The 16477-nt window shown below is 42.4% G+C and overlaps 1 protein-coding gene across 1 annotated transcript in view; it reads right to left on the minus strand.

The window, feature by feature from the left end:
- Positions 1–103, minus strand: part of Taf5 (TATA-box binding protein associated factor 5) — a 14843-nt gene extending 14740 nt beyond the window's left edge. The window contains exon 1 of the mRNA XM_010626517.3: positions 7–103. Within this exon, the coding sequence (XP_010624819.1) occupies positions 7–103 (97 nt within the window). The remainder of the gene's footprint in view (positions 1–6) is intronic.
- Positions 104–16477: the final 16374 nt, after the last annotated feature.

Here is a 16477-nt window from a genome sequence, read left to right on the forward strand (position 1 = left end):
CGTCGCCCGCGCCGTCGCCCGCCTGGGGAGGTAGCAGAGTCGGCGGTCCCTCCGGCTCCAGCTTGACCGCCACCTCCGTCTGCTCCTCCGCCAGCGCCGCCATTTTGCGGCTCAGCCACTACGCGCCGTCAAGCGTGATTGCGTTTCCGCCACATGGAGGGCGGGGAGGAGGATTTCACAACAGTTGTGGCAAGCGATTTACGGCAGTAGGAGGAGCAAGCAAGGAGGCGGAAGGGAATGGGAGAGAGAGCTACTTTCAAAAACGGGAAAAGTTGGCGGGCCGGAAGTAAGAGTTGATAACCGCCTGTTACATTTGCCGGATGATAATTACGTTTATTGCATGCGTGTATTCGGGCACTGTAGAGACATTTAAGGTGCTGTTATCCCGGGGGATTTTACAGAGAGGTTGCATAATTTGCCAAAATCACACAGGAGTGTCAAGATTGAAATCCAAGTCCTAAATTCAAAACCACGTATCATTTGCCAAAAAGAGACTAAGAGATACAAGTAATGTTTTATATTGTGACAGTGATTATTTTTATTTTTTTATTTTTGTGACTTTTGCTTTTGTAAAAAGTACCTGCAGGGACAGGGATTTAGCTCAGCGGTTCCGCCACGTGCCTCGCAAGTGCAAGGTCTCAAGTTTAGTCCCCGGTGCCGAAAAGAAAACCTTGCTATCACAGGTTGTAATTGTAAAATGTGTATGTTATGTATCTGTGCTGTTATCCATTAATGCAAATAAACTACATTTTTAAAAAATCATATATGCTTCATAAGTGGTAAAACATTGCTGCATGTTTTGTTTTGTTGGGTACCGCGGATTGAACTGGAGACCTGATGCTTGTGAGGCAGGCGGCGGCAGCACTGAGCTAAATCCCCTGCCCAGTGCTGCATATTTTATCTCATTCAAACCTTGTAACTCTCTGGGATAGATACAAACGTGAAGAATAAGCCTGGGACGTTGGGATCTAGCTCAATTGTTCAGTGATGGTTTTGAGGTCTCACTGGCTTCCTTCTGCCCTGTGTACTGGCTGAATGACCTAGAGCAAGATACATAATTCACTCTAACTGATCCCCTATTGGGGGATACGGGACCTGAGAATCAAAGCCTGGCCTCACTGAGCTACATCACCAGCCCTTTCTCTGGTTTTGAAACAGCTTCTCACTAAGTTGCCTGGGCTGGGCTGGAATTTGTGTTGGTCTTGCATCAGCCTCCCACAGTGCAGGGTTGCAAGTAGGCACCCACCGCACCCAGCTCCCAGATACCCAGTTTTTAAAACAGATAGCAGTACCTACCTCGAGGTGTTTGGAGGGTTAAATGAGATAATGTTTATGTGATATCTAGTATATAGTAAATAGCCATTGGTTTTTGTTTTGGAAGAGGTTGGTTTGGTTTTGAGTGTTTTTTTTGTTTTTTGTTTTGGTACCAGGGATCAAATTCAGGACCTTGAGCTAGTGAGGCAGGTATGGCACCACTGAGCGAAACCCGCGGCTCCATTGGTTATTTTTATTTCACCCTAAAAGATGTTGTGAAAACACTTGATCAAATAAGTTCAATCATGATGTTTAGGATGACGTCAAAACTGAAGTATCAAACTAATACAATTGTACATCTAATTGAGGAACACGAAGCCAGGTGTGCTGGGACACTCCTGCCATGTTGACACTCAGGAGGTTGAGGCAGGAGTTGGCTCAAGGCCAGCTTGGGCTATATAGTGAGACCCTGTCTCAAAAAAAAAAGAAAATTGTGCTGGGGATTTAGCTCAGTGGCACGGTGCCTGCCTCAAAAGCACAAGGTTCTGAGTTTGATTCCCAGGACAAAGAAAGAAAGGGGGAGGGAGGGAGTGAAGGAAGGAAACTTGGGGTAGTGGGGGTAGAGGCAGAGATAAGAATTAGCATTTACACCACAGTAGTCAAGACAAAGAGAACCTTCATCAGATTGTACACACTTAGGAGATAGAGGGATTCATCCTTTCCCTCAGAATCATTCAACTGTTATTTTTCTGATTCAGTATTCACTAATTACCTTAAAAATTAACTGGTAATTAATTGAGCATTTAGGTAGATGGTGGGTGCCATACATGACAAGCCCAGGTATGCTTACTTACTGTTCACTGGAGAGATGTTTTACCTCTTTGTGAATAAATAGATCAACATTCTGATGCATATATTAATATCAGGAATCACATCCTGGGAACTGGATCCTCCTGTTTAGTTTAAGCCCAGATCCCACGAAAATACAGCCACCTTTTTCCCCCTCAGACTTACTTTCCTCACCACTGGAAAAAAGAAGGAAAGGATTATTTTGGCTTCGCAGTTCACAGAGGTGTCAGTCCACAGTCGGCTATTTGCGTTGACAGGCAGCATGGCAGAGGGGCCCTGTAATAGCTGCTCACAGCTTGGCAACAGAGAAGCACAGAGCATTGTGGGAGGAGTGGGGAAGGGAAGTCTGCCCTTCCAGGCCGCACCACTGGTAACCATCTGCTCTGCCCAGATCCCGCCTCCTAACAGAAAGTCAGTGGACTACTCCATGGATGAGGACCCTGCCCCCATGAGCTAATTACCTCCCAAAAGCCCCACCTATGAGCTTATGAGGCTTTGGAGGCATCTAGATATAAGCCATAGCATTCTAAGAGTCCTAACTCTTACCTGGATTTTTTAAATTCCAAAGGGTCTGAGTTGGCACTTTAGAGTTAGAACTTTTACTGAGGTTACTCCAAGTACCGTGATTTTTCTGTTACCCCTGCCCCTATTTTGTGATACTGCAGATATAACCTAGGACTTTCACACTGAGCTGAGCTACATACCCAACCCTTTTATTATGTTTTGTTTTGTTTTTTGTCTTGTGACACAGTCCCACGGAGATACTAAGTTTCCCAGGCTGGGCTTGGATTTGGGATCCCCTGCCTTACCCTCCCAGAGTGCTGAAATGACAAGTGTGGGCCACCACAGTCAGCTTCTAGTATTCTTACCATGCAAGTATTGATACCGATGGTTCTATCTTCAAGGTCAGTTTACTCATGTTTTTGTTTACATATTTCTGATACCTGCTTGGAGAGTTCCTCTACATGATTTTTCAGTGAAGTAATACTTTTTTGTTTGTTTTTTTGTTTTTTGAGACAGGGTCTCACTGTGTAGTTGAGACTGACCTGGAACTCACTATATAGCCCAGGCTGGTCTCGAACTCACAGTGATCCTCCTGCCTCAGCCTCCCAAGTGCTGGGATTACAGGCGTGCGCCACCATACCCCGCTCAAAGTAATACTTTTTTATTGTCTGGATTCCTATTGACATATAACCCGTGTATGGAGTTTTTTTATTTCAATTTGTATATTTTTTTACAGTGTTTTAAGTTGACTCTTCATGATTGTTCCTGCCCCAGATTAGCCAGAAGGGTGATTTTATCCCCTCTTGTGGACATTTGGCAATATCTAGAGACATTTTGGTTGGCGTAACTCAGGATGGGGAGCACTGCTGGTGTCAGCAGGTCCAGGTCTGGGGTGCTGTTAAACTTACCACATAATACAGAACAGAACTGCACCATAAACATTTCCATTAGTCACTTTCCAGTTCCCAAATAACCAACACCTACCATGTAAAGGAGAGGTTTATTTTGGCTCATAGTTCCATGGGGTTTAGTCCATGGTTGAAGGGCTCCAAGGCAGAAACAGGATGGTCAAAGGGCCTGGTTGAAGAAAGTTGCTCATGTCAAAGCAGCCAGGGCAGGAGACCAGATAATAAGGATGGAGGCCACCTTAACCTTCTCTGCAAGCACAAAAGAGAAAAGCAGCAAGCTGTGCCACTTTTGGCAACATGCAGGCATGCTAGCATGTTGCAAGTTCCAAAGAAGAGTCAGCATAGTTGAGATCTGATGTTTACCTGGGAACATGCTGTAGGTAACAAGAGGCAGGTGAATCTTCTATTAATTTAATTGTTCATTCCCATGTCTAAGTGAATAAAAGTGAGGTGAGCCAAACGATCAGGGCTCTGTCCACTATAGGCAAGAGCCCCTTGATCCCCTCATTCTACATTATCTTTGTATCTTTTGTCTTTCATCCTCTTTTACCCTGGATCGGGATAAACTCAAGCTGGTTCCTGCAAGCCAGGAAGCACCGTGAGAAAGGAGGACCTGGGAAAAGAATACACTTTTGCAGCCAGTCATGGTGATTCATATCTGTAATCCCAGCACTCTGGAAGGCTGAGGCATGAGGGCTGCAATTTTCAGCCCAGCCTGGGCAATTTAGGGACTTATTGAGACCTTATATCAAAATTAAAATGAAGGGCCAAGGATATAGCTCAGTGGCGCCTTGCCTTCCTGGCAAGCACAAGGTCCTGAGTTCAAAAAGTACCAAAAGTTTTTTAAAAATAAAAATGAGAAAAGAGCTGAGGATGTACCTCAGCACAAAGACTCTGGGCTCAGTCCCCAGTACCATAATAAATAGATAGATAATATATCATAAATTTGAGGTTCATAGAAATGTTGAAGCTCACTATCTTAGATTTATACTCCCCAAATCATCGCTCTGTTTTTCTATGATTCCTTTGGATAAATAACACAGACAAAAATACAAAATTCAATAGAAAAAAAGTAAAATAAAGTTAAGAAATATATTTAAAAATACATCATTTCATGTCAAGTCTCCAGTGATCCAACCCTTTCAATGGGGCCATACCTCTGAACACATGAGACTTTTAGTGGCTGTTTTAATCTAATCAGTAACATCCTGCCCCTGCACCTCAAAAAGCTCACATTCATCCCATTATACAAAATACACTTAGTCCGTCTCCAAGTATCATCAAGGGCTTCACAGTTCCAACATTGCTCTAAAATTCAAGTCCAAAGTCTGTTCTGAGACTCAAGGCAAACTCTTAGCTGTGAGCGCATGTAAAAATAAAAAGAAGTCAACATACAGTACTATGACACAGGGTAAACATGCCCATTGTGAAAGGAGGGATAGGGAAGTAGAAAGGAATGGGACCAAAGGAAAACCAAAACCTGGCAGGGTGAGCGTTAAATTTTAGCACTCCAGTCTGGCAGGTTGGGTGAGAGGTGAACTCCAAATGACTTGGGCAGCCCCATCCCTATGGCCTTGCTGGTTGTAGCCCACATGACTACACTCTCTTGGCTACCTCTGCTTGCTACCTCTGGCTTTCCTCAGCAGACAGTCCACATTTCTGGCAACTCTAAATCCCTGTGATCCTCTCTGCTGCTTTGGCTTTATGCTCACAACTTCAGGCATTGATCTCTCTGGGTCTCCTAGCAAGGACTGTCACACTCAAACATTTTGCCTGGTCTCCCAGGTCTCTGCTGAAAACTGAGTGGAAGCCCTTGTTACCCCATAACTCATTTTTTTTTTTCAGATGGTCTCACTATGTAGTTGAGACTGACTTGGAACTCACTATGTAGCCCAGACTGGTCTTGAACTCACAGTGATCCTCCTGTCTCAGCCTCCCAAGTGCTGGGATTACAGGTATGTGCTACCATGCCCGGCTCCCATAACTCTCTTTTTGTAAATATTTTAATACCTAATTTATTGAGCCATCATGAGATTAATACTGTGGGAGCCTGACTGAACCAGAGCGACTCCATGTTGACCAGCAAACAACCTAGAGACTGTCGCTCCCCCCCTATCCCTTACAGGATAACTAATGATTGATTGTGAATTGTTGGGTGGCTGCTTTGAAGTAGCTGGGAGGCTAGATGGAAACTGTAGTGAACACAGAGACCCAACATAAATCACACCACTCCTTGCTTGCCTGTAGTGGAATGTTCTGAACTTTGTAATCTAAGTTGAAAATGGAAAAATGGATAATCAATCTGCTGATCATTAGTACGTGACGGTCAAGTATATGCCTGATGACCACTAGCTCAGATTAACTGATTCTTTGCCTTTGTCCTCTCTCTGTAAGTTTTAAGTGTAACTACCCCCTTCATCCCAATATAAAATGGCCTCTGTTTCTGAGCTGGCCGCCTCTCTGAGCTACTTGGCTTAGGAGGTGCCGTCTGGCCAGACTAATAAAGGTCTATTAGCCAACTTGCCTGGTGTGTTCCTTCCTGGGTGACTCTCGCTATCGGACAAGCTCCTGGAGCCTCGCTGAGCTACTGAGCCCAGCATCGTGAAGGCCTCTTGGCTGTTCACGCTCCAGGAGTAAAAGTGAGACACAAGTCTTACAATACAAGTTACCTTTGGTCTCTATAATTACCAGAGGTGCTTAAAGTGGTGGCCATGAGCTTCCAGACATTTATTAGTAGAGCAAAGTGACTGTAAGTCAGTCTCTCTGTCTCTCTGTCTCTCTCTCTCTCTCTCTCTCTCTCTCTCTCTCTGTCTCTCTCTTCTCATTGGGACAGGGTCTTATTGTGTAATTCAGACTGGCTTTGAACTCACTATGTAGCCCACCCAGGCTGGTCTCCAATTCATAGTGTCCTCTTGCCTCAGCCTCCCAAGAGCTAGGACTGCAAATGTTCATCACCAAGCCCAGCTAATCCCCCTGATTATAATCCCCAGCCATGCTATAGTTTTTCTTCAAAAGCACAAGTCACACTCTACACTCCCACCAACAGCAGGAAAGGGTTCCTTTTCCCCCAAAGCCTCAGCATCTCTTATTGGTTGAGGGTTTTTTTTGGGTGGGGGTTGGTACTGGGGATTGAACTCAGAAGCTTTCACTTGTGAGGCAGGTAGGGCACCACTGAGCTAAATCCCCAGCACTATTGGTTGAGTTTTTTTGTTTGTTTGTTTGTTTTTGGTACTGGGGATTGAACTCAGATCCTTGGCTTGCGAAGTAGGCAGCAGAACCACTGAGCTGAATCCCTGGCCCTTGATTGAGTTTTTGATGATAGCTATTCTTTCTGGGGTGAGATGGAATCTCACCATTATTTTAACTTGCATCTCTTGAATGACCAGTGATATTGAACATTTTTCAAATATTTATTTGCTGTTTGTACTTCTTCATCTAAGAAGTGTCTATTCCTTTCAGATTCCCATTTTTGGATTGGATCTTTGAATTTGTGAGCTTTGATTTTTTTTGTTGTTGTTGTTCTTCATGTATTTTTTTTTCTTTATATATTTTAGGTATTAGTTCTTTATCTTAAGAAGAGCTAGTAAAATTTTTTTTCCCATTCTGTGGGTTGTCTCTTCACTCTGTTGATTGTTTCTTTGGCTGGGCAAAAACTTTTTAATTTGATGTGATCCCAGTTGTTGATTCTTTGTAATGTTTTCCATGCAGTTGAAATTTTGTTCATAAAGTCTTTGCCTACACCTATGTCTTTAAGAGTTTTATTTATTCTATATTCCAGAAAATTCGGAGTTACTAATAATTTGCCAAATTTAACCACAGGTATAAAGATTTGTGGTTATATAGCAAAATCTAAGAAAAATCAGAAAATTATATACAGTAAATATCCACTCAATAGAGCAATTTTCCCCTAAGGGAAGAATATTTAAAAAGAAGAAGAGAAAAAAACAACAGAGAAATAAAAAGAGATTAGAAACTAGACTGCAGGAGAAAGGAAGATAACTCAAGCTTTTGGAAACTGATGAAGACAGAAGGCAAGGAAAGAATTTTGTTTAAAAAAGCACAAAACAGGAAAAAAAAACAACATTCACCCTCACAAAGAAACAAAAATAAATAATCAGGGAAAAAAATGAAAAATTTTAAAAACCAAAACAAAAGGGGGAAAAAAAGAAAAGTTTTCTCTGTGATTTCAAACTCATGGTTATCTTTTGGGTTCTACAGTTTTGGGGCAGTTCCCAGCTCAGGGTGTGACTCTGCTCTTGCTGATACATAATGGGGCAGTCAGAGCCCAGATCCATGGTGGATGATCCCAGCAAGCTGGCAGTTGGCTTAGGGCCTGGCTTTGGCTCTGGGACTTTTGAATCAGTGACAGTGCAGGCTGAACCTGGCCTCTGATTATGGGGTTGGGGACTGAGTCATCTAGCTTATAACCCTCTGGATATCTCTTGCTGGCCTGCCTGCAGGTCCCTGGCCCTGGATGTCTCCCATGGCTGTCCCTCTCCCAGTCATTGTGATAGTCTAACACTAGGTGCCCTGAGATGGAGCCAACCTGAAGCTGCTCTGAGTCCAGGACCCATTTGTCCCCTCCCTAAAATGGCATCTGACTGAGCACTGTCTCCAGGGACACAGCAGTCACTTAGGCTGGAGTCAGCCACCAGCTCTTGTAGCATACAGCATCCACCACTCTGTTCCACTGGTGCATTTCTCCCTGGAGGCTTTTGGAGTCATGCTTTCACTGTGTCTCTGCAGATTTGATTTTCCTTTCTCATACCAAGAGCCAGGAGCCACAGAGAAAGTGCAGGTTGCCTCTTCCTTTTTCTGCATTGTGATCTGTTTCTTCAATTTCTCTATAGGCTCCAATTTTCCCTTCAGGTTATTCCTGGGTCCCATTGATCCAACTCTGTCCTTCTTTTCTTCCCAAAATTATTGTGCAGTGTCTATATTTCAAATCTTAGAGAGGCTGATTTGTTGCTGCTTACCTCAAACACCATCTTTTGGGAAATCTGAAGCTTTTTTTCTGGAAGCAAAGTCTTTTTTTTTTTTTTTTTTTCCCAGTACCAGGGATCAAACTCTAGACCTTGCACTTGCACTTGGGAGGCAGACTCAGTGCCACTGAGCTAAATCCCCCAGTTGAAATCAGTCTTTGAAGGAGTTTATCCCTTTATACCCTGGAGCCAGCCCAATAGGTGGAATCTTGGCCAATCCCCTAAAGCTATCTTTCCTATTGTTCCAGTGCAAAGTACTTGATTTATTTTAATAACACTAATATTTTTAGCAAACACATTCTCCTGGGTCACAACTTTATAGGTGTTTTCTTTCTGGACAAACTGCAAAACTTTCACATCTTTTGAGTCTGCTTTTTCCTTCCGATTCTCATTGTAAGTCTGAGTGAAAGCAACCAGTAGCATCATGCCATAGCCTGAACATTGGCTGCCCTGAAATTACCTCTGTCAAGTTAAGCAGTCTGCCACATTTAAATTCTGCCTCACACAAAATCTTAGGATACGGATAAAACAGACAAATTCGTTGCCGCCAGTTCAGGTTCCAACAGAGTTCTCATCCCGAGTGAAACCTTATAAGCCTGTCCTTTACTGTCCACATTCCTGTTAGTATTCTGGTCTTCTGAGTTCTGATCAGCATTGCCCATCAAGAACTGCTTATAGCCAGGTGTGGTGGCTCACACCTATAATCCCAGCTCTTTCAAGGCTGACAGAAGGATCACAAGTTTGAGGTCGTTTAGGCTACATAATTCAAGGCCAGTCTGAACTAAATAGTGAGTACTTGTCACAATAAATAAATAAATAAATAAGTAGTTAAGAACTGCTTACAATATTCCAGGCCTACTCTAGACTACACTTCCAAGCTCTTTCAAATTTCTCCCACAAACCTGTTCCAAAAACTTTTGAGCGACGTGGTCAGATATAGTCATGGTAATAACCCTCTCCTGTCAACAATTTCCTATCACTGATTTTTTTTTTTTTTTTGAGACAGGGTCTATGCAGTTCAAACTGTTCTTGAACTCACTATGTAGCCAAGGCTGGCCTCAAACTCGTGACAGTCCTTTTGCCTCAGCCTCCCAAGTGCTGGAATTACAGCCATGTGCCACCACACTCAGCTACAATTTTCTGCATTAATCATTTTTTCCACCATCAGGATAAGATTCCGGACACTCACAATTTAAATGGTTCTTATGGCTCATGGTTTCAGAGGGCTAAGTACGTGGCTGCCACAAGACAGAAACGGCATGGTGGGAGGGCTTGGTAGAGGAAAGCTGCTTATGTCACTGTGGCCAGGAAGCAAAGCAAGCAGGGAGGAGCTTAGAACAAGAATCTGTACCCTTCCAGGTGATGTCTGTAGTAACCCACCTCCTTCAGCCAGGCCCACCTATGAACACAGGACACTTGGGGGGCAGATTTAGATCTCAGCTATAACAACACTCCTGCCTCAGCCTAGAATTATCCTGCCCAAATTTCATTATTGCCAAGATGGCAAGACCCATTGCAATGCTTCTCTTGGAGGACATATTATTATCGTATTTAAATCATTTTATTCTTTTGTTGTTGTTTTTGTTTTTGGTACCGGGGATCGAACTCGGGTCCTTGCACTTGCAAGGCAGGCCACCAAACCACTGAGCTAAATCCCCGGCCCTAAATCATTTTATTCTAATAGTTTTATTCTTTTTCATCTAGTTCAGCTTCTTGTTTTAATGGGAGTTGCACTTCTTTCTGTGTCTCGTTGTTTTCCTTCATGAATTTGTGCTTCCCAAGAGGTATGAGCTTCTTTGACTAAGCCTCTGTTATTGTCATCTGAATCCCATTACTCCCTGATGCCAGCTCACATTCATACACAAGTGTGCATGAATACCTTGTAGGAACATTTCCTGATTCAATCTCCATCCTAGACATTCCTTTTCCAAGAGTGAGATGGAGAAGAAACAAGCACAAATAAAAATGTTTTATTAGACCTGTGTGTGGCTCTCTCACCTCTTCCACTTTGAGCTGGCATTTCTCACACACACACACACACACACACACACACACACACACACACTCAAACTGCATGCATGGTTTGACACTTTATAAATCTGGCAGTTTCTGTGTTATCTGCAGGTTCAAGTGTGGCTAGGGAGTTAACCACCAGTGCACGCTGACTATTGTGTATGGGTCCCAACGAGGTTCAAATCAGTGTTCACCATGCTAGCGAGGAAACCTTGGAAAGGCGATGTGCAAAGGGCCAGTGTGGAGAGAGGCCAGCACTTCTCCAGGAAACAGATTAAAAATTTGTGACTGGAACTTCAAGTATGGGGAGGGAGAAGTGAGAGAGCTAAGCCAGGGTCACATCCTGACAGAAACTATCAATCCTGCTTGGGGGTTGTAACTCTATCCCAGAGGTAACATGAAGCCACTGAAGCATTTTTATCCAAGCAAGGGCGTAGGAGATCTATGGGTTTGCTAAAATTGCAAGGATGGATTGTACAGAAGCAAGGTGAGAGACAGTACTGCTTTGAATATGAGTAGTGAGGTCAAAATGGATATGCTTGATTTGTCCCCTATTTTAGAAAGAATTTAGTCTTTTACCTTTAAGTGTGATATTTACCAAGTATGATGTTTATATAAATATTGAGGTAGGTAGGTGTGTGTGTGTGTGTGTGTGTGTGTGTGTGTGTGTGTGTGTGTGAGAGAGAGAGAGACAAGGTCTTGCTATGCAATTCAGACTGGACTTTATGTAGCATAGGCTGGCCTCGAACTCACAGTGATCCTCCTGTCTCAGCCTCCTGAGTGTCAGTGTTACAGGTGTGGGCCACTACAACCAACTGTTTCTGAGAGTTTTCAAGAAAAAATAGATGTTGAAGTTACCAAGTACTTTTTTTTTTTTTTTGCACTAAAGATTGAACTGAGGGTCTTGCGCAGGCTGGACAGTAGTTCTGCCACTGAGCTACATCCCCATCCCTTTTAGTTTATCTTTTTGTTTTCACATAGAGTCTCAGCAAGAAACTGAAGTTAGCCGGGTGTGGTGGCGCACGTCTGTAATCCCAGCACTCAGGAGACTGAGGCAGGAAGATCACTGTGAGTTCGAGACCAGCCTGGGCTACATAGTAAGTTCCAGGTTAGTCTCAACTACATAATAAGACCCCATCTCAAAAAAAAAAAAAAAAAAAAAAAAAAAAAGAAAAAAGAAAGAAAGAAACAAGTTACCCAAGCTGGCCTCAATTTCTCAATTTTACAATCTTTCTGCCTCAACCTCTGGAGTGCTGGGATTACAGGCATGCGCCACCACGCCCAGCTTCCTCTGAACTTTTTATTTCAATTATAATATATTTCTCTTCTAAAATTTCCTCATGGTTCTTTGTGACATCTTCTACTTCTTTTTTGAGAGTTTCTGTTTTTTCATTTGTTTTAGGTGAATTTGTGATTACTTGTTGAAGCATTTTCACCATGATTACCTTAAAGTGTGGGCAAAGAGTTCTTACAATTTTGTCATCTCTGTGCTGGCATTTTCTTTTTTCATTTGAGAACATCCTGGTTCTCAGCATTACAGTGATTTTTTTTTAAATGGAAACCTGAACATTTATATATTGTCATGAAACTCTACATCTCATTAAACTGTGTGGGTTTTTGTGTGTGTGTGTGTGTGTGTGTGTGTGTGTGTGTGTGGTACTTGGGATTGAACTCAGGTCCTTGAGCTTGCAAGGTAAGCACCAGAACCACTGAGCTAAATCTCCAGCCCACAAACTGTGTGTTTATAGGGTTTCATTTGTTTAGTTTAGTTTGTTTGTCTTTTGTGGTCCTTGACTAGCATTGATGATTGTTATCTGGAAATTTTCCACCTTCCTTGGTTTACTAGGCTGTTCCTTTTTAGATTGTTTGGCTAGAGAGAGCAGGCTATTGTTTTATTTTTTGTTGTTTATTTTGTTTTTGTTTTTGCTTTGTCTATGCCCCAAGGCATTTATTGGTTGCTAGCTTTTTCAAGTCAAAGTCTGGTATATGTGAACAAAAAAGCAAATTCAAGAAATACATTACCGATGGGTTGGGGATTTAGCTCAGTGGTGCCACTACCTGCCTTGCAAGTGCAAGATCCTGAGTTTGATCCCTGGTATCAAAAACAAAAAACATTACTGTTATTCTTGGCATAGTGAAGCTTGAACAATTTGTCATTTTCTTCCCATCTTTCAGAGATACCTTACATTTGCTTTCTGTATAATGTCCAGGGTTTAGTTGTACTTAATGGTAAGACTAAGGGAAGCATGTCTATTGTTTCTTTTTAGGGACAGAAAAACCCAATGCATGATTTTAAAATTTCTGTGATCATATTTTTCAATTCTAAATTTCCATTTTGATTTTGTTGTTGCTGTTGTTTTGTTGAGACAGAATCTCGCTGTGTACTTCGGGCTGGTCTCAAAGTCACTATGTAGCCCAGGCTAGCCTTGAGCTCACAATGATCCTCCTGCCTCAGCCTCTTGAGTGCAGGGATTATAGGTATGCACTGCCATACCTAGTTCCATTTTGATTTTTTAATGTCTGCTACCTCTCTGTTACATTTTCTATATTTCAGTTCACTTCAAGAGTTTTGTTTCAGGGCTGGGGATTTGGCTCAGTGGTTCTACCGCCTGCCTCGCAAGCTCAAGGACCTGAGTTTGATCCCCAGTACCAAAAAAAAAAAAAAGAATTTTGTTTCTTAGGTTGGGCATAGTGACACACACCTGTAATCCCAGCACTTGAGAGGCTAATGCAGGAGGATCATGAGAGTTCAAGGCCAGTTTGAGCTTTATAGTGAATTCAAGACCAGGCTGAACCGTATAGGGAGACCTTGTCTCAAAAAAAAAAAAAAAAAAAAAAAAAGCACTCTTTTTTTGGAGGGTGGGGCAGAACCTCTATATGTAGTTCAGGCTGGCCTTGAATTTACTACTTACATAGTCCAGGCTGGCTCCAAACTTGTCATGATCCTCATGCCTCAGACTCCCAAATGCTGAGATTACAGTTGTGCCACCATGCCCTGCTGTCTTACTCCTTGGAGATTTTTTTTGTGGGTGGAGAGACCAGGGATCTAACTCAGGACCTTATGCTTGCTAGGCAGGCATTGGCACCACTGAACTAAATCCCCGGCCCTTCCTTAGAGCATCTATAATAGCTATTTTAAAGTTTTTGTCTGATAATTCCAACAACTATCATTTCTGCCTGGGAATACGGTATAGTACTTCTCTAGCATGTGCAAGGCTTTGGGTTTGATCCCAGCAACACAAAATAAACAACCAAATACAAAAAAACAGCTGCTGTTTCTTTTTTTGGAGTCTGTTGGTTACTTTTTCCCTTGAGATTTTCTTAGCTCTTCAAATATGGAATAGTTTAGGATTGTATTCTTGCATTTTAAACATTACACATTACATTATTTGTCTCTGAGTCCAGTTTAAATTCCATGGGGAATGGAGAGTTTTGAAATTTTATCACAGAATTGACTCAGTTAAATTTCTTTTTTTTTTTTTTTTTTTTTTTTTTCGTGGGATTGAACTCGGGTCTTTGCACTTGCAAGGCAGGCCACCGAACCACTGAGCTAAATCCCCAGCCCTTGACTCAGTTAAATTTAAGCCACCTGTTCTACCCACGTTCTCTATTCCTTCATCAACAGCTTTCAAAGGCTTTGCAGTAGTATTATAGCTCTGTGTTTTGGTGTCTATGTGTGCTAACCAGAGCCCAGTAATCTCAGTATCATGTTATTTTATACTTCTCCTCTACTCATTAGGGTTCAGAAATGTCTTCTCATATTTTTGAAATGAGTCTTTATATAAGGAGGTTATCTTTCCCTCTTAGTTTTTTTTTCCTCATTGAGTTTATTGGTACCTTTTAGGTATACAGTACAGTTACATTCATCCTTGGGATCTTGTACCTTTACATCATGTATCTTGGTTCTTATTTTTTCCCCATACCCCTGCCCTCCCTTCATCCCCTCCAACCTCCCCTATTTATGAAGACTTTGTTTCCATTTTTTCCTTTTCTCTCTCTCTTATTTTTTTATTTTTTTTATTTTTTATTTTTTGGTACCAGGGATGGAGCTCTGGCCCTTGCACTTGCGAGGCAGGCAGCGGAACCCCTGAGCTAAATCCCCAGCCCTCTCATATTTTTTCTTTTCCCTTCTTTCCTTCCCCTACCCTTCCTCCCTCTTGGTTTTTGTTGGTACTGGGGATCAAATTCAGGCCCTTGCGCTTGCCAGAAAGGCACAGCATCACTCAGCTATATCCGTGGCCCTCTCTCTTAGTTTTTAAAGAAAGGTTTACATCTGGGGAGGATGGAAAGTTTAAGAGGCAACCTGGGCAATTTAGCACATTGACTGGACCCTGTCTCAAAATAAAAAGCAGAAAAGGGGCTGAAAATGTAGCTCAGTGCAATGGCCCTGAGTTCAATCCCTAGTACCACAAAAGGGAGCAAATGCTGTATATTGATAAGTTGTGAATTTAGTATAATAAATATAAATCAAATACACATTTTTTGAGTAAAAATAATTTTATTTTTCTCCCTGGTTTTATAAAACAGCCATATTTCATATTACATTCTAAAAGGATGAATTGAACCCAGAGCCTTGTTCATGCTGGAGAAGCACTCTGCATTGAGCTACATCCCAGCACTGAATTTATACGTTAATAAACAGCTATATCAAGACTCAAGGCTGAGGTTTATTATAGCCAAGGACGCAGAGCAAGAGCAGCAGAAAATACATCGGCAGAGTCCCGGGAGGCTGGAGCCAGGCTCCTGCATCTCTCTCATCCAGGGCCACACACAACATACTTTCTTTAGCTGCAAAAACATATGTGGCACGTCCCTGGCCAGAGAATCTTGTTATACTTTAGATTCTAAGAACTTTATGGAGGGGATCACTGACCCATGCATGACAAGCCCTGACCCACAGCCACCTGCGGCAAACAAAGCCTGAGCCTTCAACAGTGAAACCAGGTGTGAACGTCATCAATCTTGATATTTGTACAAAGCAATCCGACAAGCACAGTGTGGTCCATCGCTCCAGGGGTGTGTGGCAAAATCGTCACTCACTGGTATTAAAACAAAAAAGCTCAGGGGCCGGGGATTTAGCTCAGGGGTTCTGGTGCCTGCCTCACAAGTGCAAGGATCCAAGTTTGATTCTGGTACCACACACACAAAAAAATAATAATAATAAAATTAAAAAGCTCAGCACCATTTTCCCAGGAGTTGATCATGCATTGATCATTCTTCTGTGTTCCCTTGAAGACAGGAAAGAATCAGCAATGAGATCTTCTATTTTAACTTTTTTCTCATAAAATGAGAAAAACCAGTAAGGGGACCAAGAGATGCAGGGAGAGGTGACAGAGGGCAAGTGAAAGGGTCATCAAAAGAATCAAAATGTGTTATGTGCCTGATGTGGTGGTGCACACCTGTGATCCCAGCACTTGGGAGGCCGAGGCAGGAGGATTGCCACAAGTTTGAGGCCAGCCTGGGTTACATAGAGAGGTCAAGGCCAGTCTAAACTATATAATGAGAACCCATCTCAAAAATAAAATAGAAAAAAATTTGAAAACCAAAATGACTAAGTACTTTCATGTAAATCTATCCATTTTTGGTACTGGAGATCAAACTCAGGACCTTGCACTTGCAAGACAAGCAGCGGAACCACTGAGCTAAATCCCTGGCCCCATGTAAGTATGTCTTTTCCATAGTGATTTGAGACTCTACCTTTATCTTACACTGAAGTTCCATGTGTACCTTCATCTCTTTCTTGATGCTTCTAATCTATTTCTGGATTGTCTGCTTACTCTTGTGGTAGTACACACAAGGTTTTCATTAGTAAGTCTGTGAGTGTGTGTGTGTGTGTGTGTGTGTGTGTGTCTCACTATGTAGTTGAGACTGACCTGGAACTCATTATGTAGCCCAGGCTGGTCTTGAACTCACAGTGATCCTCCTGCCTCAGCCTCCCAAGTGCTGGGATTACAAGTGTGCGCCACC

The sequence above is a fragment of the Fukomys damarensis genome, unplaced genomic scaffold (genome assembly GCF_012274545.1).
Source record: "Fukomys damarensis isolate Sample0158 unplaced genomic scaffold, DMR_v1.0_HiC HiC_scaffold_8, whole genome shotgun sequence".
NCBI lineage: Eukaryota > Metazoa > Chordata > Mammalia > Rodentia > Bathyergidae > Fukomys > Fukomys damarensis.